Raw genomic sequence first — 26,530 nt, 5'->3', positions numbered from 1 at the left:
CACATATCCTGAATTTGATGGTGGTTCTGCTGAAAGGAGCAACTATTGCAACTGGTTATCACAGAGCTTTAGCAATCTAGAAAGGATTCGCCAAGGTAAAGCTCCACTTGAAAGCAACCATAGTGATGTTTATCTCTGGCAAGACAAATAAATGCCCCCAGGCCTAGATGGCAAAACCAGTCTCTCACAGCTGATAATGCTATGTCTTTCTGCCTTAAAGAAGACACCATGCCTCCTAGAACCTACAAAAATCGTAATTTTGTTTTACCAAACAGTAATCAACCATGCCCGGCGTAGCATCCAGACATAATAAGCCTAGCTACACCAGTCACTTATATTCATTAAAGCAAGGCTTGACTTCTCATAACAAAATCAAGGCCAACAAGCAATGTTAGTGTGGGGAAGATTAACATCAGGGCCAAAGACGATCAATAGTTAATAAATAAAGGAGGATACCCTAATCAGACCTGTGACATGATGGAAAGCTATAAAGAAAAACACTTAGCATGAGGAATGAGAAAACATGCTATATTTGATTCTTTCTAACTATTAATCTCATGAGACCAGCGAGACATGCTCTCGTCAGCAGTGTGAAAGTGAATGTTTCCCAGAGTGAGGGATAGAAATGGAGAGATAATCAACCTAATGTATAGCAGCTAGCATCTGGAGCGCTGTCTAATCCAGCTGCGCTTCATTAAGCTGTACTTCAAAGACACTGAAATGTGACGCAGATGAGGGTGGAGGAGTGGGGATCTGAGGTAGACAGAGACTGAATTTCTCAAGAGTTTGTTCAGATCAGTCATGTATTTATTTAACCAGAAAACCATGACACCCCTTTGTAAGGTGCTGACAGACATTTGCTCAATGTGTATACTTAGCAAAATTACTCATTTTAATCTCTCATTACTGTCTGGCACACTTTCTGAGAGGCTGTCGCTGAGACAGCACTGGTGAGGAAAGAGTTCATTGGGCTGCATGTTGTAAATAACAATAACAAACATAGAAAAGCTGTGTATTTATGATCACCAGGGCTATTATTGAATATTAAATATAAAACTAAGATGAGAAAAATTTATTTGAATGCATTTTCGTACACTGAAATAAAATAGCGCATAATTAATGAAAAATTAAATCAAAACTAAAACAGTCTTTAAATATACACGTTTGATTCACAGAAGTTTTTGTCTTAAATAGTCACAATGCCACATTTAGATTCACATTAGGTCTGACAATCAGCAAACATATTGTTTTGTGTTGGCCATCCACAAGAATCAACAAGCAACCAGTATAATAAGTCGAAACAGTTTCCTGTGACTGTGAATCCTGTGTAGAGACCAGCCTGATCTGACTGTGAATTCGGCAACGGTAGGTCGAAAGTTTTTCAGCTTTCTAGGTGAAATGAAAGGCGGTACGACAACTGTGTGTTTCATTTATTTGAACTCAAATCATGACTTCAATGGATGATTATGACTTTATAAGCACTTATTTTTCTCTTTACTACACAGAACCTGCTATGTTATGATATGCCATATTATGATATATGTAGCACCAGAAGAAAAGTTAAACACATCCGAATTGATGCATAGATGTCTGATAGGAGATGACGCTTGTCAGTAACTCAGCAGGATGGGATAATCATGTTGGTAAATTCTGATTTGGCTTCTTTACTCAAATGTCCTCCTTATTTTACAAGTAAATCTAAACTCTGGCAATATTTTGTTTTTACATTTATTTATTTCTTTACAGATAATTACTAAAACTTACACCAAAAATGAAATAGAAATGTCCATAAAATATCTAAACAATTGATGAAATGAACTAAAACTAAACATACATGCATAGTCAATTACAAATTGAAATAAAATTAAAATGTGTTAGAAGTTAGAAAACTATAATGACCTACCAATTGTAAAAAGTTTAAGAGATTTCTTTTGGCTGTCAGGGTAGCTGCTGTGTCGGAGCATTCTCTTTCTGTGCTTGATTTGATCCATTTGGATTGTAATGGATTTACAGCATAGGTCCACTGTCAGCCTCACCTCCAGTAGTTATTCCATTTGCATCATAAAGCAATGCTTCTGAATATGTTCTTTGTCTCTGACACACACAGACCAGGAAATCTTCACAGCAGAGAGGGAGCAAGAGAGAAGATGAAGAGAATTTATAAAGGAAGTGAAAGAAGAACTCTGTTAACTCCCAGTGACTGGAGGTGATTTACTTCTGGATAGGGTTCATAAGTGTGTACATTTGTGAAAAATTCAGTTAATGTATTCGGAAGGTGTTTTGTAGAATCTTAATTATTTATGCTGTATAATCCCTGCTGAAAACATCACCATCAGCATACAATATGCAGAGTTGTGGATGCTGGTGTGTTGGTGTTTTGGCAGCTTAACTAGCTTAAAAGCTACACACTACACAGGAATTCTTGTTTCATTATTTTATTACAAATGAACAAACTACCAGTACAGAAAAATCACATTTTAGTCACCCCGAGTCACAATGGTTACCTCTCGAGTTCGATTTGGCAGGAAATTTTAGGCTCCCGTCATTCATGCTTAGTTTACGTCATGTCCGTAACAAAGAAAAGAAGGTCTGGTGGCAGATTTGCTCCTTACTCTGACTACAGACTTTTTCGGACATACACTCACTTTTTTTTTTTTTTTTAGCACTTTATTAGGAACACCTGTAAACCTAGATATGAATGGGATTATCTAATCAGCCAATCGTGTGGCAGCAGCGTAATGCATAAAATCATGCAGATATATGGGGTCAGGAGCTTCAGTTAATATTCATATCAACCATCAAAATGGGGAAAATCTTTTGATTTCGACCAAGGCATGATTGTTGGTATCTCAGAATGCATAACACGTCAAATCTTGAGGCAGATGGGCTACAACAGCAGAAGACCACATCAGGCACTTTATTAGGACCATAGTGTTTCTAATAATGTGCTCAGTGAGCACTTTATTAGAAACGTATTTTATTTTCTTACTTACTTTCTTACTTATCTTATTTGAAGTGACTCTTATCAGCTAGTCTGATCCACTCTGATATGGTGAACACAGGCAACAATGGAGTGAACATATTTGAATGCAATTTAATAAAGTAAAAAAAATTGCAAACTGTAGCTAGACCTAAACTAATCAGCATGGATATTAGTGCGTATATGTGTAGATTGATGATTTTATGAGTGTATGTATTGCGGTACAGTTCAGTCTGAAGCTAAACAGCATTACAGTTACACTCAACAAATGTTCAGTGCAGCTGTCTGGTGTCCCTCTGACTCACAGCAAATACAACTTCCCCTATACTGGGGATTCCATCACCCCCACCTTATAAAATGTGTCTGTCTATCCATCCATCCATCCATCCATCTTCAACCGCTTATCCGAAGTCGGGTCGCGGGGGCAGCTGCTCCAGCAGGGGGCCCCAAACTTCCCTATCCCGAGCCACATTAACCAGCTCTGACTGGGCGACCCCGAGGCATTCCCAGGCCAGTGTGGAGATGTAATCTCTCCACCTAGTCCTGGGTCTTCCCCGAGGCCTCCTCCCAGCTGGACGTGCCTGAAACACCTCCCTAGGGAGGCGGCCAGGGGGCATCCTTACCAGATGCCCAAACCACCTCAACTGACTCCTTTCAACGCAAAGGAGCAGCGGCTCTACTCCGAGCTCCTCACGGATGACTGAGCTCCTCACCCTATCTCTAAGGCAGAAGCCCGCCACCCTTCTGAGGAAGCCCATTTCGGCCGCTTGTACTCGCGACCTAGTTCTTTCGGTCATGACCCAACCTTCATGACCATAGGTGAGGGTAGGAACAAAAATTGACCGGTAGATCGAGAGCTTTGCCTTTCGGCTCAGCTCTCTTTTCGTGACAACGGTGCGATAGAGTGAGTGCAATACCGCCCCTGCTGCCCCGACTCTCCGGCCAACCTCCCGCTCCATTGTCCCCTCACTCGTGAACAAGACCCAGAGGTACTTGAACTCCTTCACTTGGGGCAAAACTTCATTCCCTACCTGGAGTACGCAGGTAGGAAATGAAGTTGCGAGATGGTGAAAAAGTTAAAAGGAGGCTCTTATTTAAAGAAATGTAGACAAAGAAAGTTGGGGATGACAAAACAATGCACAGTTTTCATCAGTGAAAGACTATATTATATTATGCATGCAGATTCAGAAAGTTACAGATTCAAGGGTAAATCTAACCCTAGCCACTTTCACAGACAGCATTGTAAACACAAACAAGAAAGATCCATCTGGTTTCCTTTCCATCTCTCTTATAGATAATACTCACTCACTTGCAAGCATCCCTGAGACACCTCTGTTCTCTATCCCAGATTTATGAGTTTGGGGGTAAGAAGAAAGATAGAGAGACAAATAACCCACTCTAGTTATGCATTTTGATAAACTCCCTATAGCCCCATGGGTGTGGTGCTAGGGGGTCTACCTACTTCTCGCCACATAGTGTAGATGGAAATGGTTACAGGTACAATCTGTCTATCCAATTGTCTTTAAATCTCTTTCTCGTTTTCTCTTAATATTGTCAGTCTCTCAACCTCTACAGACCTCTTTGTTGTTGTACCTGTAACCATTTCCATGTGTGGCTAGGGTTAGATTTACCCTTGAATCTGTAACTTTCTGAATCTGCATGCATAATATAATATAGTCTTTCACTGATGAAAACTGTGCATTGTTTTGTCATCCCCAACTTTCTTTGTCTACATTTCTTTAAATAAGAGCCTCCTTTTAACTTTTTCACCATCTCGCAATCTCTCCTCCTCCCCCTCTCTTACTCCCTCTCTTTCTTTCCTTTACCTAAGGCCTATACTTTTATCAATAGCTACTTGTTGCCATGCCAACCCCCTCATTTTGTGTATTTGTTGTCCTGCACAATGCGGTGTGTACAACTGCCTCATGTGCTCGCCTTACTGTGTGAATGCATGAGAATCTTACCTGCGCCACAGTGCTGAAGGTGCGTTTAATGACTCATTTAGAATGGAGCTTTTAATGTTCCACCTCCTGCGCTCTCTCTGTCATCTCTGCAGCCCACATGCGATCTATGAAGACCCTCTTCAGCTTGACAGAGCCCAGTGCATATTTTTATTGCAAACATTGTTAATGTACTCGCCTATTATTGAGTTGACACTGTGTGTGTGTACATTTCTCCCATGACAACTTTAGATTTTGCTTCCACTGAATTGCACAGGAAGTGTTGTCTCCATTTGTGCTGAAGTGTGTGTTTATGCACTGCAAAAATGACTCCGTATTTTGTCTTATTTTCCTGTAAAATATCTAAATATCATTAAAAAAAAAATTACAAAATAGAATCTTATCTCGGATTTTATGTATTTTTCTTAATCCATTGGCAAGATGTAGTGTGTGTGTGTGTGTGTGTGTGTGTGTATGTGTGTGTGTGTGTGTGTATTGTAAGCATAAACCTCACTCAAATGTCTTATCTTCTTAAGCTCGTGCGACCCTGCATACTCATGCGTGGACATTGTATTTTGCCTTCGCTATAAGCAACGCATAATACGTTTATTTAAACTGACTGATCTCAGTTCAGAAGGATATGTGCTGTAGGTAAAGTGTTAAACTTTTGACATATGTAGTCATGTGAAAAACAGCAGTGCTGATCACAGCTGAGTTTGTCTTTGCAGAAATGGCAACAAAATTACATCGGGTAAGAAACCTAATTCATTTTTTATATCGAAACCTGTCAGGAGATTAAAGTCTCTTGTTTCATCCAATATACCATTTTAAAAATTTGAGCGATTAATGCCACGCTACCAAACACAATGTACAGTAATGTGTACTTTAGTAAATTTTTTCCTTAAGAAATCATATATTTACTGTGCATTATCACATTGAGAATCTATGCAGGTTCATCCAAAGCTGAAAAATCTGACTTTCTATTATTTAAAATTTCACAATTTAGTCCTGCTGTCCACATATGTTACCATCAATTTTGAGGAAAACTCTATTTACGCTTTTTGTCATACAATGAAAGTGAATAGTGATGACAAGCTCCAAAATGGACAATACAATTTTTTAAAAATGAATAAAAGCTTAGGAAAAGCAGACATTACATCTCATTAACTATATTCCAAGTCTTCAAGCCATCAAATTGTGTGATGAACAAACCAAAATTTAAGTTATTATTACGCTCAAATGAAATAATTGATCAACTCCCACCCAAAGCACCAAAATGAAATATTTAGAGTAAATTATGACATCATTTTTTACTTTTTGGGTGAACTATTCTTTTAAATTAATTCCCAGTGGTGTAAGAAAATCAAACCTAATGAATGATCTTCTCTGAAAACAGGTTTTAATACATTATGTAGGGCTGTCAGTTGATTAAAATATTTAATCAAATTAATTACATGAGGTGCTGATTAATTAATCAAATAATCACAATCACATATGTCTATAGTTACTGAGATAAAAGACCCCAAGTAAACATAATTTAGTATATAATAATTACAATATTTATAAATATAATATATCATAAATACTATAACAGTATTTATGTAATACATTACATTACATATAAATATATTGTGGCAGCAGACAAGTTAAGCACTTCAACAATACAAAAGTGGCTTAAAAGTCAAAAGTTTGTTTTATTTCAATATCGCTGAACATATCCCAGTTATTGGCCTACTGCTGCTTGAGCTATATAAAAATTTTTTATCTCACTTTGAATGTGTTGCATGTCACTAGTTTTCAGCATCTTAAGTCATAAGCACTGTGTTTTTAGGATTCTGTGTGGAGTTAAATATACTTCAAAACTACGCTCTATTGAGCTCGGACCAGCTTTCTTTGAGCACAAAAGCACATATGGAAGGTTGTGCAGTCTGTTGCTCTAGTTGGTTTGACGAGGCGTGTTGCCTGAACAGCCGGAGTGCTAACTAGCCACTATTGCCACAGATTCGTAAAACACCAAAGTGGTACATCAAGCTTGAATTGCTCCAATGGGAGGAACATTGCTTATTATAGAATTTATTGACGGATCGAGGCAAGGTTTATTGAGTTTTTCACGTTATTTTTCTTATGATTAATTGCACTAAATGAACGTGTTATATTGACAGTTGTAAATGTGCCTTATAAGTGAATTTATCTTGTTTTAAGGATATTTAGATATTTAACTGGAAAACGAGACAAAAAACTGATTAAAAATTAATTTTTTGCAGCGTGTTTGTATGTATTCATGCTTGTTAGTATGTGTACAAACCTTCTGTATACATCCGGGCTGAGCATGTGAGTGTGCAGTGAATTGATTTGGAAGTTAGCAGCTGTGTGAATTTCAGACCTCATTAAGGTCTCTTGTTAGATTTTTTTATTTATGCATGTCTCTTGCACATGTCTCTTTCTTTGTGGAAAGTGTTTGTCTCAGAGAGGAATTGTTCTAATTACTACCCGAGAGTTTCAGTGGGGTTAGCATACCTGTTCAATGAGATGACACTAATGTTAATGTCTGGTCTCATTAACGATGTTTCCATTGAAGGTTTTTTTTATTTTTTTATTTTGGACAAAATGTGTAGTGCATCAAAACGTTTATAGATATACAGTGCATCCGGAAAATATCCACAACGCTTCACTTTTTCCACATTTTGTTATGTTACAGCCTTATTCCAAAATGGGTTAAAATCATTTTTTTCATAAAAATTCTACAAAGAATACCCCATAATGACAACATGAAAGTAGTTTGTTTGAAATCTTTGCAAATTTATTACAAATAAAAAAAATATTTAAAATCACAAGTACATAAGTATTCACAGCCTTTGCCATGACACTCAAAATTGAGCTCCGGTGCATCCTGTTTCCACTGATCATCCTTGAGATGTTTCTACAACTTGATTGGAGTCCACATGTGGTAAATTCAGTTGATTCGACATGATTTGGAAAGGCACACACCTGTCTATATAAGGTCCCACAGTTAACAGTGTATGTCAGAGCACAATCCAAGCCATGAAGTCCAAGGAATTGTCTGTAGACCTCCGAGACAGGATTGTATCGAGGCACAGATCTGGGGAAGGGTACAGAAAACTTTCTGCAGCATTAAAGTTCCCATTGAGCACAGTGGCATCCATCATCCATAAATGGAAGAAGTTTGGAACCACCAGGAATCTTCCTAGAGCTGGCCGGCCGGCCAAACTGAGCGATCGGGGGAGAAGGGCCTTAGTCAGGGAGGTGACCAAGAACCCGATGGTCACTCTGACAGAGCTCCAGCATTTCTCTGTGGAGAGAGGAGAACCTTCCATAAGAACAACCATCTCTGCAGCACTCCACCAATCAGGCCTGTATGTAAACAAAGATTGAACTCTTTGGCCTGAATGGCAAGCATCCTGTCTTGAGGAAACCAGGCACTGCTCATCAACTGGCCAATACCATCATTACAGTGAAGCATGGTGTTGGCAGCATCATGCTGTGGAAATGTTTTTCAGTGGCAGGAACTGGGAAAACTCTGTGAATGTCCTTGAGTGACCCAGCCAGAGCCCAGACTTGAACCCGATTGAACATCTCTGGAGAGATCTGATAATGGCTGTGCACAGACGCTCCCCATCCAACCTGATGGAGCTTGAGAGGCCCTGCAAAGAAGAGTGCCAAGTTTGTAGCATCATACTCAAAAAGACTTGAGGCTGTATTTGGTGCCAAATGTGCTTCAACAAAGTATTGAGCAAAGGCTGTGAATACTTGTACATGTGATTTATTTCTTTTTTATTTGTAATAAATTTGCAAAGATTTCAAACAAACTTCTTTCACGTTGTCATTATGGGGTATTGTTTGTAGAATTTTGAGGAAAATAATTAATTTAATCAATTTCGGAATAAGGCTGTAACATAACAAAATGTGGAAAAAGTGAATATAGCTGATGGAAACACAAATTATCGCAAACATTTCACAAGTGTCAACATAATATTTTCCTGTCTTCGACACGTGCACAGAGAATAAATGAATGGCCACTCTTTGCGATTAAATTAATTACGTGTATAGTCATCTGTTTATTTATAAATATATATATATATATATATATATATATATATATATATATATATATATATATATAATTTCTATGCACAAAGAAGTTTTAAATTAAAAATAAATACACATTACTCTGAGAAAACTTTCAGTGTGCTTTTTGGAACACTAACAGAATAAAAATTATTTTTATCTTTTGAAAAAATGCCAGCAGATCCTGTATTAAATTGGTAAAATGTCTGCACATATATAGCGACTTTATTTAACCTTAGCGGTTACGAAAGCGCATTACACTTCTTCTCATTCACACACACACACACACACACACACACACACACACACACACACACACACACACACACACACACACACACACACACACACACACACACACACACCAATGAGAGCCATTGGGAGCAACCTGGGTTTCAAACACTTCGGCATGTGGAGTCATGTGGGCTAGGAATTGAACCACCAACCCTGCAATTAGTGGACAACCCACTCTACCACCTGAGCCACAGCTGCCTCATTAAATAAATTACCAAATGAAAAAATTATATTGTCAGGCCTATATATACTCAGCAAAAAAAAAAAAAAACATCCTCTCAATTTCAACTGCTTTTATTTTCAGCAAAATTATCATGTGTAAATATTTGTTTGAACATAAAATGATTCAACAACTAAGACATAAGCTGAACAAGTTTCACAGACATGTGACTAACAGAAATGGAATAATGTGTCCCTGAATAAAAGGGGGGTCAAATCAAAAGTAACAGTCAGTATCTGGTGTGGCCACCAGCTTCATTAAGTACTGCAGTGCATCTCCTCCTCATGGACTGCACCAGATTTGCCAGATACTCCCCCACTCTTCTACCAAGGCACTTGCGATTTCCCAGACATTTCTGGGGGGAATGTTCCTAGTCCTCACCTTCTGATCCAACAGGTTCCAGATGTGCTCAATGGGATTGAGTTCCGGGCTCTTCGCTGGCCTTGGTGTATCGCTCATTCCTTCGATGATAAACTCGAGTTCGACCATTACCCCTTGTGAGGCAAAACTGCAACTCTAGCAAAGTTGGGTGTGTGCCCATAGGCGATGTTGTTGCCGGTGATGTCTGGTGAGGACCTGCCTTACAACAGACTTCTTAGGGACAATTAGGGACATCTGGGAGGTGAAAGGTACACAATTGTAAGGAAACAGCTTTAGGGCAGATAAACCAAAACTTATGCGACAAAGTGTTTTCACTTTGTTGATAACAAAACTAGATTATTGTTCATTATTTCCTGCATTCTCTTATCCTCATCTGTGTATTTTAGCCTGTCTGTGTCCATTGGAATGTATCTCACTCCCTTCATGTCTCCTGATTTCCCCTTCCAACATTCAGGCCATAACAATCAGACTTCAGAAGAGGTTCATCCCACAAGGGCCACTTTAACACCTGCAATTAGCATTTTTAGTGATTGGGTCACAAAGATCAAATTGTAATCGAATTACTCAAACCACTTTTGGAGGTGGTCAGGGATTGATTCAGATCACGTTTAAAGATATCCAGAAAATGTCTTGATAAGTTCCGTTTTCTTTCCTGGTCTGACATACTGGCTAAGTCTGAAATGTGGAGGTTTGACATGTTTCACATCCTTTCGACCTTCATCTGGTCAGTTTTTGAGGCCAGCAAAAATTAAACCTGCCCACGATATCCCAATATCTTACCTGTGCAGTTCGCTGGTTGATTAAAAAAAAAAACATGGCATTTGATGGAGTGAGTAAAAGCAGTTATTAGTTAAAACATTTCTAGTTTATATATATATATATTGGTTATGCCTCAGACTCGCTTGAATTTGTCCTAGATCATTGACGCTTTGGATCATTAGATATGACGATATATATTAATTTTCTTTGTCCTTGTATTTAATACTTTCCTGCATATTGTATGGCACTGTCCAGCACTGTAATGTAGTCAACAATTTTACAGGTTCATTGGAATATAGCCAGAAGAACTGCAGAAACAGAGAGAGGGAGGGAAAAAGAGAGTGTGAAAAGAAAGAAAAGGTTGATGGGTGGATGGGAGTGAAGACACATGCAGTAATCATGTGAGATAAGCATGGTGGTCTAATTAATAAAGAACAAGTGCTAATGGCTGTAATTATATATGTCTGGCCAATGGAGGCTGCAAAGCAAAGCAAGTTGAGATGGGAAAGAGAAGATTAGTGTTCACAAGTAATAGAGGGATTACAGTGCAAACAATTGAGAAAATGTTTGTTTGTGTGTTTACACAGCGGATGTACCTGAGCATGCTTAACATATTGATTTCCCATGTAAAAAAAATATATAAGCACTGCCGCTGTCCCTTCCTTTCTTCATAATTCATGAGCTGTAATTATCAGGATCCTGTACACCTGAGTCTCTTATCTTTCTTTCTGTCCTCATCCCCTTTTCTCTGTTTTCCCCTTCATCATTTGTTCTCTCTAAAGACTTACTCCACTCTTTCCTCTCTTTTTGTTTATGTGTCCTAAGGTGTGGTGCGACAAGATTCCAGCGGCAGGCAATTTTTCTGTCCACATTGAAAGTGAAAAATGCTGCGCTCTCACAACGACATTCTTGTCACCTTATAAATACAATGGAAAACATTACAACCTGTCTACACCAGACGCGTACGTTGACATGACACACCGCGGCAGCTTGAGGCTGTCTACACAGGACGCATCAAAGTGAACGTTTCATATATAAAACATTCAGTTTATTTGTCTTGTTGGCAGGAGTAGCTCCAGCGCATGCAGTGCAAAATGGAAGGGGACATCCGTTTACTGCAATGGACGTTTCCAATGTAGACAACTTCTCGCACCGCACCGCACAGCTGAAGAGCCTAAAACTAAGGACAAATACCTTGTATTTTCACTATGTATATGATGCTTTGGATAGAGCGCCAGGAACAGTCCAGGAAATAAAATCCTATTAATTTGCTGCGAGGGGAATAGATTTTTAACAATAACTTATAAATCTTAAAAACAGTCAGCATAATTTCAATAAAAAAATTGTCCTGAGGGGAAATGATCCACCAGTTAGAGAGAGAACTGTGGCGAATTAAGCACGCTAAATGAGCTCTGTAGTGACCACCAACTTCAATGCTGCACTATGAATGATGCAATCGAGAATGTGTCCCTACACTCACAAACTACTTGTATATTTGTATATCTGAATATTTTGCAATCAAATTTAAATATATTATTTATAAACCTATACAATCAACAACTTTAAATCAATAGTGTTCTATTTTTCCATTGTTTTTTAATTTGAATATTTCATTCATAATGCTTCAAAAGTGGGGAAACATTTTTCCATTAAGGGCCATTTGAGTATTTACGAAATTATTCGCAGGCCATACAATTGCTTGCAATTTCTGATTGTGGGTTGAAATTAATGTACACATTCCGTTACGTGCTCACATACCAAAAACACTAAAAGGTCTGTCTATTATACAATATTTTGTGTTATTATCATTTAAAATTATTTTTAAACATTACTGGAAACCAAAAAACATTTCAGGTTAATTGAATCTTCATTTTTGAAAGTAAATTTTTGCTTTTCAAATTATTTCTCAAATGGTCTCACGGGCCGGGTAAAATGTTCCCGCGGGCCTTATACGGGTGTTCCCCACCCCTGCTCTAAAAAACTTTTTTTCCCCCCAAAACAAATTTTATATTGTGATTCACCTTGGAGCTGGTTGGTTTGGTTAATAGCTTATAACTCTTTTATAAAGGATTTTTTTTAATAAGTATGTAAAAAAAAAGTATGGTAAAATTACTTCCGGAACCAAGAAGGTTGAAAAAGTGGGCGGCTGCACTCTATTGTGATTTTGATCTAATGAGTTTTTGCTGTGGGTGGGGCTACCCGGCACAACGCCATATAAATTGAAACCAAGGGACTCAAATGATCATGGAAGAGATAATTTGGATAACATGGAAAAGATAGCTTCCTACTAACATTTGTCGCTTTGTCATGTTGCTCCTGTTTAGGACACAGTGTTACATACTTTATCTACCCATTATGTAAGCACTCGTATGTCTGTGAAAGAGCACCTCATGATGAAAGCATTGTATTTAAAGCATTATATTTCTATGCAAACATCATAATAATCAAATTCACTTATGTATTAAATCAAAAACATTGCAAACACATCTGCTGAATGTCATTATAACATCTAACAGGGAGCATTTTAGTTTCATTTTGCAGTTGAGCATTCACACAAAGAATTCCTCAGATGAAAATCTTAATTAAAAGTGTAGGCTAATTTTATTAAAACTAAAATAGATGTTACCACACAGTTATAATCTGTGGTTAGTTAGTGCTACCTGCTTTTTACACACATTGGTTTTTTTTTTAAATAGTGCAAATACATAAATATATATATATACATTTTATATATATATTTAAATATATAATACATACACCCTTAATGAAATACTAACATACGTATACAGCAGCATGTTTATTGTGTTTATCTAGAGTCCTGCAGACACCCTACACCTACTCCTAAACCTAACTCTAACCTTTGCTTACAAAAATGTATATTGCTTTTACTACATTAACCATAGGAACAACATTGTATTTTGTAGTAAATCATAGTAAGCACAAAATGAAACATGGTTACTATATTAACGGTACTGTAGTAACATAGTGGATAATTACAATGAAACTATGGCTTCAGACAAAAACATGGTTACTACAATATTACTATAGTAAAACCATAGTTACATTTTATCCAAATCGAATCTTTCTCTCAACTCCCCAACCTTCACCATGACCAAATCACTGCAAGAAAATCAACCTTTATAATAATTTGTATTTATTATTATAAGTTGTATTAAATAAATATTAAGAGTGAGGACAGGATTGGGGACAAAATGGGATAAAGGTAGAATCGAACCCACGTTGTCCGCACAGGAAAAGCACATCTACACCGTTGTTACACCCAACGCCACTGCAGCGAATCTAACAGAGCTTTACTTCAATTACTGTTTCCACCAGACTATGGAGTGCAAAAAACCATGCTGGGTGCAAATAGTCAATCCATTAAATTAATTAAATTATCTCTGCCTACACTTTTTGAAGTTGTACAGCATTATTCTAGTCTGTATTTATCAACCATGACCAGAGTGTTCTGTGTGCTAATAATGACAAATAGTGATTAGACATGGCTAACCACCTGCTCCCTTATAGCACAAAAAACTCTGTATTTTAAATCCAGTTTCTAAAAATCAGGGCAGCTCTATGTTTCTACCTCTCTGACTGAATCAGCTTTCCTGTTTTAGTACGTCTGTTAACATTAATGGACTCAAGAGAATGGGAACATAATGTACCCTGTACAGCAACTTTCTGCTAACAAGGGTTTCCACTGATGGAGCATAAATTAAATATACAAAGTCAGATATGCTGAATTCGCCCAATGTTAGCTGGGATAGGCTCCAGCCCCCCGCGACCCTGTACACAGGATAAGCGGTTGACGATGGATGGATGGATGGATATGCTGAATTAAATCATCTCTGTCTTAAATAATTGTATGTTTTGTGTCATTTTGTGTTACTTCTCTTTATATTCGTATATTGCAATGGACAGGCCACATCTGCCAATAACGAGTGAATTGAGAACATGTACCAGCCACAAATATTGCATACCAGCCCTGATTTGCATTATTTTTATTAACAAATGTTGTTGTTGTTTTTTGTTTTTTTTTTGTCCTTATGATTTGCATTATTTTTATTAGAAACTTTTGTTTGTTTTTTGTCCTTAAGACAGTTCAATTATTTACATTTTCCCCCCTTACATATTAGAGACAAACATATCAGGTTATTGTGTCACTTGTATTGTATCACATAAGTTAACTTACATACTGTATACAGTCTCCATCTCTCTGTGTAACAAAGACACATCAGGATTTGTTCCTAATGTTGTATAGCCTATTTGTTTTGATGTGTCTCGCAATATAAAGTTTATCACCAAAAAATTAGACCTCCTAGATTAACTTCTGATGGTACATTTTTCACTGAGGTAAAAGTCATTAGAAGATGCAGGAATGATTTCAAATGTTTTCATTAGTAGACAGACTCTTGACCGCTTGACTGGTGTTAATTTGAAACCTGACACTGGATGTTACATTCACTTTTTCCCATTGCAGTTCTTTATTCAAGCCTTTATCGATCATTAGCATAGACTACATTGTCTTTGCCCACCACAGGAAGATGCTGGAGGTGAAGATCATTGATGATGAGGAATACGAGAAGAACAAAACCTTTACCATCCATCTGGGGGAGCCAGTGCTGCTAGAGATTGGACAGAAACATGGTCAGTTATGGGAGCAGTTCACAAACATCAAAACACTATCTTCAGGGCTCCCTGCATTTGTGTTAGAACCCAAATTGTGTTAGATTTGTGTTATCCATTCCTGAATAATTAAAGAACAGATCTGATAGACCGGTCTTTGTGTGAATGGAGTAAAAAATGGGAGTAATAGAGGGACATTGAATGGCTGAATTGTTATAATAGGACTGCAGGAACTGCCAGTGACTGGTCTCAGTGCAAGCGGCCATGTTGCAATAATATCTCCAGGCCATTTTTGCTCATTTACCATGAACTTACTGCTCTAATTTAATGTTCGTCCTCATGCTCTTCAAATTGCTGTTCTGTTGAAGGATCCAATTTAGAATGTTGTTGATGCTATTTTTATAACAATTTTATATAGTTTTTTCACTGATTGCCTCTCTTCTTTCCATTTCTCTCTCTTACACTTCTCTAGAATTTACAAGGTGTTTTTTATTTCATGCACATATGGAGCATTTCTACAACTTTTTACATGATGGTTAATTGTTATAAACACTAAAGCTGTGTCCCAAACAACACACTATGCACTTATAAAATGTACTATGCACTCATTTTCAAAGTGTAGTATTGTCCCAAACGTAAAGTTTTTTACTACATGGAAGCATTCGCCGTTTAACAGCTGACAGAAGTGACGTTTCAAGGGTATTTTATGTGTTGCCACTAGCTTTAGCGTGTTAGCCAACCTCAGTTCAACACTTGTATCTTAAACAACGTGCATACTCACATAGTGATGGTAAAGCATTCAACTCACATTTGTAAGGTGCTGTATCACTGAAGCTTCACCAGCTGCAACATTCTTCATTATTTACAATTGTTTTGTCAGACCAGCAGAACAGCTAGGTAACTCCGCCCCTTCCGCTATCTATGGCAAGCCGCATGTGCTAAGTGCATTAAGTGTCCAACATTCCAAACTCCATTTTGAAGAAGTGCATAATTTGGGTACTTAAAGTACACTTCTTTTTGTTGCATTTTCAGTGTAAACATACTACTCGAATTACTTACACTACAAAATGGCATAGAATAGTGCAGAAGTGTTCGGTTTGGGACGCACCTCACGTGTGCTTGAACTGTCTCAGCTGACCTCTGTAATACATGTGTAAACACTACATGGCTCAGTAGATTTTCCATGTCTTCCACTGACAGGAGACTCTAATGATAACAAGCCAGCGGTGGGGGCTGAGGAAGAGGAGGTGGCCAAGATGGGGTGCCCAATTCTGGGAGAGCACACCAAACTGGAGGTGGTGATAGAGGAATCCTATGAGTTCAAGGTGAGTCATGAGCAGTGTTGGGGAAGCTACTTTGAACCTCATATCTTAAAGTAGTTAAACTACTCGAAAGTAGTTAGCTAATCTACAATTACTAACAAAAATGTAGCTCACTACATTGAAGCTATTAAGAAAAAAGAACCATCAGATGATATCATTTATTATTATTTATTTAAATAAATAATATCACCTGATTGATATATATATATAACCTTGAGCGACCCCACGCACAAAATGGATGTTGTATTTTGGCTTTGCTATATGCAATGCATAATTTGATTAAACCAACTTGTTCAGGAGACTCTGTCAGTTAAGGGTTAAACTTTTGACGTATGGAGTCATGTGACAAAATAACATGGTGCGGATCATGAGTTTGTGTTTGGAAGAAACTCCAACAAAACTACATCTGGTAAGACACCTTATTAAGTTTTTACATTGAAAACTGTTTGAGACTCTAGTTCCATCTGACATGGCATTTTTTAAATTTGAGGTATTTATCTTGAAATGCCACACTGCTAAACACAATGTACAATAATGTGTATAATAAATAGCACAAGCTTTCAATAGAAATCCTAAATGTAAAGATTTTAAAGAAATCCTAATATCCTAAAGATTTACACACTTGAGGTAAATTAATTCACTAAATAGGGAAAAAGGGAGCATCCTATAGCTTTCCAATGAAGCCAAGTGCATTCAATCCAAACTTTCATCAAAAGTTCAGTTTCAGGCTGCAGATGATGTTTGGACCCAACATCATGGTTGACAGACATGGGACAATGATAGATACATAGATTCCGAATTTATAATGTATAACTTAATTTAATATTAATATGGTTGGCAGTGATTGGAATTAGTTATGCCAATTTCTGATTGGTAAAATGCTTCAGAACTGGCAATCACTTGTTTGTTTGATAATGCATAGAGAGAACATTGAGATTTTTTTGCTTGGTATTATTTAAAATCTCACAAAGTAGTCCCCCTGTCATCAATTTTTAAGAAAACATTTGATGACAGGGTGACAGTGTTTTTATTATTATTGTTATTTATTTATTTTTTCTCCTGAACATTTGGCACCAGATGTTTTACATGAAATCACATTTCCACTAATTGTTTTTGCAAGGGTGATGTATTAGTATAATTAATGTTATGTTCACCCATTGTGTTTGTCCTTCATTAATTTTGATAATAATTTTTTCAATAGTTTTTCACAAATTTCAGACTGCAAATAGTCTATTAACACTTTGTTTAACAAGTTGTGAATTCTTGTTGACATAAAATTGCATTATGGATTGTTAGCAGGTGTTAGGCATATGATGGAGCAGAAAACTTTCAAAAGACTTTAAAACTAAAAACAAAAATAACATCCATGCTCCAGACAAAATCACACAACTCTCAGTTCCACATCCACTCCATCCACTCTGCTCAAATTATGTGGTCCTGAGAGTCGGGTCGTGTCTTTATTTGCAGGACAATACAGCTTTTATGACTCTGCCTTACCTGCTCTATCTCTTAGATACATGCACAATTTATAAAACACTAGCTGTCTGGAATCCTGCCTTCTTTCGCATGGTGAGAGTCTCAATACAGGTAGGTTAGGTATCTCAGGGTTTTAGAACAGATTTTAGGCAGATACATTGTGCTATTCCCTCTAAGTTTATCCGCCGCACTTGAAATGTAAACAAGTAAATGACTCAGACAATATTCGAGAAAATACAATTCTGATGGGGTGTTGCCTGGATTCATATTAAATCTATGACATGTCTAGTATGGAGACACATTGGAGAGGGGTGGGATTGGTTTACCTTGTCATTGTTTTAAATCTGTGTGTATTTGTGTGTGTGTTTGTTCAGAATACTGTTGACAAACTAATAAAGAAGACTAACCTGGCACTGGTGGTGGGCAGCAGTAGCTGGAGAGAGCAGTTTGTCAGTGCTGTCACTGTCAGTGCAGGTCAGTGTCTTTCTGCCATACTCTTATCACGCATACACACAGCTCATCAGCCTGTAAGTTCACTAAAACGTTTTATTCATATTTATATTCATAACAAGTTTCATATAATACCATCCTAACCAGGCTTAAATGTGTACCAGCAATAAATTGCTCCATTTTAATTAATTAAACACTCTATGTTAATTAATAAATCAAACCATGATAATTAAGGGTTTTGTACTAAACAGCTGCAACAGTCAATATTACACAACTGGATATTTTATCAGTCTCTTGGCATCTATTTTTGTTGTATTTCATTGCATTACACTGGATAAGCCTACCTTCATTGAAATCTCATTTTGGGCAATGACAATCAAGGAATTCAACTGAACCTAACTGAATTCAAATATATTATTTGCCAGATTTACTAATTATTTCACCTTGCTGTATACTATATACCTTGACTGTATGGTTACCTCCTCAGGTGATGATGATGAGGAGGAGAGCGGGGAGGAACGCTTGCCCTCATGCTTTGATTATATCATGCACTTCCTGACGGTTTTCTGGAAGGTTCTGTTTGCCTTTGTACCACCCACGGAGTACTGGAATGGCTGGGCCTGCTTCATTGTGTCCATCACACTCATCGGAGTCCTGACTGCCGTTACCGGAGATCTGGCATCTCACTTTGGTTGTACAGTAGGCCTGAAGGACACCGTCACCGCTGTGGTGTTTGTGGCTTTAGGAACATCTGTGCCCGGTGAGTCTGTGAAAGATTTTGTCTCTCAGTAGTGCCACCCATCTGATCTATTCCATCTTCCATTTGCTCCAGACATGATTTCAGAAAAAGGGGGAATAGGATCAGGACATGGCCCAGGCCGGATTCGAACCCAGGTCCCCATAAACAAGGTTTTCATTTGTGATCCTTTAGAGCCACTTTCCTGAAGAGTTAAGGGTTGAAACTAAACTCTTCAGGGAAATGGCTTTCCAGGAGAAGAAAATAGGAACTAACATAGCTTATACATTATGTCATGAGCAAATGTGCTGCCTTCTGTGCCACAGCTCCAACCTTCACCCATGATCTCTGATAGATAAAGATAAAACCCCAAGGATATCTTAAAGGTGCACTCAGAGATATTTCTGTTTACATTCCCTGCCACTTAGTGGCGTAGATGCATCATCATGCAAAAAACATTGTCACTTAACGATACCATTGTAAAAATGCGCTATTCACAGTCATCCATGATTCATTTACTACACAATTTAAATTATAGGGGATTATTCAGTGATATTAAGCAGGTCATATGAACTCAACATGGCGGCACTTATGAATGTCCCCACAGAACCATATGTAGAATAAAAGATCTAGGGATGCACAGATATGAAAAAAAATTTCCGATACCAATTTTAACACAACCGCTGTCAATACCGATATTTGCTACTTATTTTCTCATCACATCACACTTTTACTTAGGAATGCTTTAAAAAGAATAATAAAAAAAAGGTACAAATGCCTTTTTTTCTATTCTAACAGTAAATAATTCCAATATATATAATTTCAAATATATACTTAATATCATTTCCGATATCTCAGAAGTCAAAGTCTGCTGGTTTCAAAGCATTTTGGATGGTTTCCCTAATTTTGTAGCCTATAGATAAGTGCCCCTTTCACAACTGTCACCTCCATTTATAGAGTTTTTTTCTGCATTACGTGAGAATGAGAAAGGACAAAAATATAAATATTACACATTCTTAGTGCCAATCCTTCTACATATTGTGGCTATTTTTATTTTTGTATTTTTTCATTTTAATTCAAAGTGTTTTTACAAAATGTGTTACAAATTAATAATAAATAAACAATCGGTTTTTCATATCAGCATTTTCATGCTTATTACCGATATGCCGATGGTTCTAATTTGGTCAATAATTGGCTGCTAAATATCGGCAGCCGATACATATGGTCTCTGTTTAAACACTAAAAAAATATAATCTTAAGTAAAATTTGTTTATTCCTAATAACAGCTTTTTCTGTCTGATATGACCAGAGTCTTCATCTAATGTAATTGTACATCATTTTAAACACAGTTTCCCTAAATTCTATACTTCTTTAACTTTTTCTTTCTGTTTAAATCTTTCGAAATTAGCTAAATAACTGACTGGACCTTTAAAGTATTCTGAGTCTAATGTTTTGCCTGAAGTACCCCATATCTACCTACTTTGTTGCATTATCTCTGTTTAGCCTCTAACATGTAGTGAATTATGAGTACTTACTATTACATTTTTCTAATTTGTCTTTCCATGATGGCAACAAGCAAATTTTTTGTAAGTGTGTGAATGTTGTATTATATTTATAGGAAGAATAATTATGTGGACTATTTAGAGGAGCATGATTTGCTCCAGAGCTTCAATGTCCGTGTTTGTCTTTGTATTAGATGAGATCAGATCGATGTATTTTTAATCGCTTTCTACTCTTAATTAATCTACAAACAAATAGAGAAAAACAAAAAGTTTATTCTGTCAGATTTTATTCCTTGATGTTTACAAGCAAAGCATCACAGCTGTTTCACAAATCGCATGCCTGAAGTAGCGTGTGAGTATGAGCTTTATCCTGTCAGGCCTTCAGAATTTCTGCAGAATCCCTCAACAGTGCAAATGAATGAGCAACTTCAGTCAGATTGTCAGATTCATCAGCCAGTCAGATTGATGTGGGTGTGATCTTTAGGATTTGTCCCGGTTGAGGCCTTTTTAGGCCTTGAGTGACGCAATCAAGCTTTAAGTGACGTACGTAATTTGAAAGTGAAGAGCACAAGATCTTGCGGACGAGTTGGATGTCATCACTGCTGGTATTGCCGTCAAGATAGAGATCCTTATGGATTTAAAAACAAGAGATGTTCTGCATGACCGTGCGATTGATTAATTTTTTAAACAGGAAAGGAGGACTGATTTTCACTTCAAGTAAATTGGTAAGTGCTTTTTGCATTGTTAGAGCAACATCAGGAGTTTTCTAAGTGTAAAGTAGGCTGCTTGAGCATTCAGTGTCAGATCAAGTTTTGAAAAGTAGTGTTGTGTTCCATTCAACTTGGAAAGTGCAATAGAATGCATCTTTAAGTCAGAATTACAACTTGTAGGCTCGTGCAGTAATTCTCAACTCCAATTTCGCTGAGATGCAGGTGCATGATGTCACACAAACATGTCGGCACTCAGTAAGTTATAAACATTCACTTTATTAAGTAATATCGATAAATGAGTTAATTTCTACATTACATGATATTAAATCTTGTTTAACAAACGCCTCCAGAAACAGGTGTATAATTAAGAAATATCACACGAGCAAGAGTGCAATATGGCCCTACATCAGCACTGCTGTGATTCGGCCGCAGGCATGAGGCCGTAGGCCGAGCAGTGATGATTTAGGGCCATATAGCATGATTGCGAGTGTGATTTTGCTTATATACAACAGTTCAATGAATAAGTACATTTTAAAAAATTAGGAAAAACTGAGTACGGTCATAAAACGCATTTGTGCATGGAACTAATTTCTTACGTAACAGATCAGAATCTGCCATTGCTGGTTCAAACCAAATGATGCGTCCAAGCCTTAGTTAGTAATTCAAAAATGCCACTTCAGAAATAGTACAGGGCTTGTGCTGTTTCTAACAAGTTATTGGATCCTATTTCACGGTAGCCGGTGCGTGACTCTTTAACTTTTTTAAAAGTCCGATAAGAGGTAAGCGCCTTGAGTTGTGTAATTAATCAGTCTATTGTGTCTCTCAGCTGTGATGAGCCTTAATATTGAAGTTGTTTGTTTAAAGCTATTTCCTATCTTTAGTAGTAATACGAGCGATCACGGAGTGCTGTATGTAAACACTGGCTGACGCAGATTCACTTCATGTCACCTAACTGGCTCATATTACACATAAAAATTATTTTTCCACCATCTGCTGGCTATCATATAGAATGTAAAAAAAAAAAATACATGTAAAAAAAGACAAACAGTCTCTCTTAACAGATCTGCTCTACTCTTACCATTTAGTTTAGAATGGCACGAACAAAAGCAGAGTGATTCACACACAGTGAAGCATCGGAGTGCTGATGGTGTTAGACCATCAGTGCTCATGGAATATCTCTCATCCAATCAGATTTGATGGCCAGAAATAATTGTTGTATATAATCTCTTTTGATAATCGCACTCCAGTAGCACAAACAGTTGGGTTGCTAGGAGATAATGAGAGTCAAACCCCTGCTAAGCTAACGGGAGCCTTGCAGTTTCCTTAAACATCATCTTCTGAATATCGGGGAATGGAATGCATTTATGGTCGGTGATATCAAGTAGGAATATCCCACATCCAACTTAAATGGAATGCAGCATAACCGTGTACCCTGATGAAACAAAATGTATTGTAAGCAACATTTAAATTGCAAATATTATTAGATAGATTTTTCCAGGTATTATAGACCTCCTTGATAGATTCATCTGAAAAATTATGATTTTTTTTTTAATGTCTTTTGTGTTTCACAAAACAGTCATGCTGCAGTTAAAATTAGGCTTGCTTGAGCATTAAGCGTTGTTTCAAGTTTTGGCTTTCATGGACGAGTTTTTAAAATGTCAATTGGAATTACTAGTTAGCTACAACATACTGTATGATTCCCAAAGGCATAGGGTGTCTTATTCATTGTGAAACTGTGAATCTTAATGGCCTTCATTACTTCTTAATGGCATGATTCACACTGAAGGCCTAGACTTAAAATGCACGGCCCGCAACTACTTTTTCTTAATGGTATCGTTAACCCAAAATGTTTTATTCTTTTGTCATTTACTCAACCTCATGTTGATTACTGATTTTGGAAGCAATAGTGAGGGTTAAATATTGATTCTGTTTGTATATGTTTTGCATATGTTTTTTGTTTAACAGATGAATCAATAAAAAAAATGTAATCACTCAGCCTCATGTTCTTCCAAATCTGTATGACTTTTTTCTTCAGTAGAATGGAATTTTAGAAGAAACATCTGAGACAACATTAATACATAAATGAAACAAAACTGAAGTCTTCTTGAGCTATGAAACAGTAATCCTTATGAGCAAAATAAGCACATAGAACTCCAAATTCAAACATCCCCCATCCCATTTGTTTATTAAATATTTTGGCTAATTTGGGTATGTTTTCAGATATCAAAAAGTATGTAGTACTCTTAGCTCCATTTAACATGTTTTACTATGTTAAATCTGCAGATTTTATCTAAAAATCAGCATAGAAAATGTCAAGTCAACAGATTCCATCTTGGCCTGTTCTTGGTTTCTTCCAATTCTCACCATACCTCTTTCTACTTTCTCTTCATCCTTTTCTCACACTGTCTCTCTGCAGACACCTTTGCTAGTAAGGTGGCAGCCATCCAGGACCAATATGCTGATGCATCCATTGGTAATGTGACGGGTAGTAATGCAGTTAACGTCTTCCTGGGTATTGGGGTGGCGTGGACCATCGCTGCCGTGTACTGGCACAGCCAGGGCAAAAGCTTCCAGGTCCCGCCTGGCTCACTGGCTTTCTCCGTCACCCTCTTCACCATAATGGCACTATTATGTGTCCTTATACTGCTGTACCGCCGTCGGCCCTCTGTGTCTGGGGGCGAGCTGGGGGGCCCGCGAACCGCCAAGCTGCTCACTGTCTTCCTCTTCCTCGTGCTCTGGCTCATCTACATCCTGCTGTCCTCGCTGGAGGCTTACTGCCACGTGCCTGGCTTCTAAGGGAGAAAATTAGAGAGAAGGATGTACTCTTTGCTCTATAACCCCCCAATCATTCTTCCTTTCTTCTTTTGTGTATACACTACATAGCAAAAAGTATGTGAACACCCCTACTTAAGGGTTTTTGAAAGGCCCCTTAGTTCCAGTCAAGACAAATCTTAATGCTATGGCATACAGTGGCATTCTAGAGAATTGTGTGCTTCCAACTTTGTGACAACAGTTTGAGGAGGGCCTTAATCTGTTCCAACCCCTGTGCTCATAATGAGATGCATAAGGAAATGGTTTACAGAGTATGGTGTTGAAGAACTTGATTGGCCTAATAAGCCTAGACCAGAACCCCACTGAACTCCTTGGGATGAATTGGAAAGGCAACTGCGAGCCAGGCCCAATCACCCAAAATAAATGCCTGACCTCACTGAAGACCTTGTGTCTGAATAAGAGCAAAATCCCACCTCAATTTTCAAACATCTATTGGAAAGCCTTTCCAGAAGAGTGGATGCTGTTATGGAGGACCAACTCCCTATTAATGCCAATGGTTTCTATATTAAATCCTCAACAAGCACATATGGATGTGGTGTTCTGGTGTCCACATACTTTTTGCCATATAGTGTATGAGAAGTCTAGAATGGGTGTTTACATATGTTTTTACTTGATAACTATTGTTTACATTGAACTTGCATCCTGTCACAAACACTTAAATGGATATCTAGTTGGGCATCAGTGGAGGATGATGGAGGCTCTGTGGTTTCATTCACATCTTCTGTCACCAACTGGATATTCAGACACAGCAACATTATTCTCTCTAGAATACTCTCCAGAGAGGCCCTTCAGCGTTTTCCTACTTTACTGCTGTTTTTTTTTTTTTTTTTTAAGGACAGTCCTTAACATCTCACTTTGATATTCTCTCAGAAATCCCTCTTTTATTTATTTAATTTATTATTTCCCAGCCAGTGTCAATAGACTCATTCCCACTGCAGAGAGTTGGGCATGCTTCACATGGTCTCACCCCTAATTCTTTCTATACCACACTGTTTAGACCTCAGACTCCACCCGTAGTACTACCAATACCACACATTTTTCACCTCGAACTTCACCTCTTGCACTTCATATACCACATATTCTTAACCTCTGACTCCACGCTAGTTCAACCCATACAACACATTCTTCACCTCTGACTCCACCCCTAGAATTACCTATAATAGGCCCTCTTCAACTCTGACTCCACCCCTAACATTACCAAAACCACACCCTCTACATTAATGACCCTGCTCCAACACTACTTATACCTTCTTCACCAATGACTTCGCACCAACACAAACTACACCACACCCTCTTCATTTCTACTTAGTTTTAATGTCATGTGCTTGTGTTGTAGATTTTTTTTTTAAATGCTCGTGTATTTTAATTTTTATTTTTTTTACCATACTAATGAAAATGTATTATAATGTGAAAAAAAGGACTATTGGAAGAAAATTTGAATCTTTTTTCAAGCTTTTCTGGCTGTTTTTTTTTTTTTTTTAAAGTGAATAAGAACACAAGAGATGCACATTTTGCATGGCACAACATTAGTGTTAGAAGTTGAACAGAGACCAAAAGACATAGTTTACAATGGAACAGTGACATGAACCAAGGTATTGGTGTTTATTCATGTGATATTTATTGATATTTATTATTATCAACTATGTATTACTTGGGGAAATATTGTAGACTGTATGTGTGTGAGAGCATGTAAAAGAATGGGAGAGTGCAACAGATTTTAAAATAAAACGTATGAGTGCTGGGTGTGCCAATCTGTCGAACAGTGTTCAATGTCTTGTGCATATGAATATGAGTGACTTAATGTCTGAAACTTTTGTCTGCAACTGCCACACTCAGGAGTTTCGGGCTCCCATCCTGTCTAGTCCTGAGCTTCTGGTACCTTCACCAACATTCATGAATCTACAAAAGACTGCAGCTTGTTTTATGGTACATTAGTTCCTCTGATGGATTTGGTCCTAGGTCATGCTGTGAGATAGCAGTCTGTCCTGTCATACAAAGCCATGTTCTGCAGCTCTTCTGTGTAAATGTAGAAGCTACAAGCAGAGTATTCTGCGTTTTTAAACTCTTTTATTCTCATCTATTATTGAAAAAGGCATTTCATCATTGAGTCACATACTTTAGTAGTGTGTGAATGCAACAAGGGTGCCTTGATATCAATAAGACATTGTCTTTAGGCCATGGGTCTGTCACTGAGTTTACACTTTTTTCTAGGG

At 37.5% G+C, this 26,530-nt stretch overlaps 1 protein-coding gene across 1 annotated transcript in view; it reads left to right on the top strand.

Annotated features, from left to right (window-relative positions):
* Positions 1–25,643, top strand: part of LOC127627732 (sodium/calcium exchanger 1-like) — a 91,734-nt gene extending 66,091 nt beyond the window's left edge. Inside the window, exons 4-8 of the mRNA XM_052104247.1 lie at positions 15,204–15,310; positions 16,490–16,614; positions 18,462–18,561; positions 19,025–19,297; positions 23,902–25,643. Coding sequence (XP_051960207.1) covers positions 15,204–15,310; positions 16,490–16,614; positions 18,462–18,561; positions 19,025–19,297; positions 23,902–24,281 — 985 coding nt within the window. The 3' untranslated portion in view covers positions 24,282–25,643. The remainder of the gene's footprint in view (positions 1–15,203; positions 15,311–16,489; positions 16,615–18,461; positions 18,562–19,024; positions 19,298–23,901) is intronic.
* The last annotated feature ends 887 nt before the right edge of the window (positions 25,644–26,530 follow it).

Source organism: Xyrauchen texanus, chromosome 34 (assembly GCF_025860055.1).
Source record: "Xyrauchen texanus isolate HMW12.3.18 chromosome 34, RBS_HiC_50CHRs, whole genome shotgun sequence".
Lineage (NCBI taxonomy): Eukaryota > Metazoa > Chordata > Actinopteri > Cypriniformes > Catostomidae > Xyrauchen > Xyrauchen texanus.
This window is presented reverse-complemented; position numbering and strand designations above follow the sequence as displayed.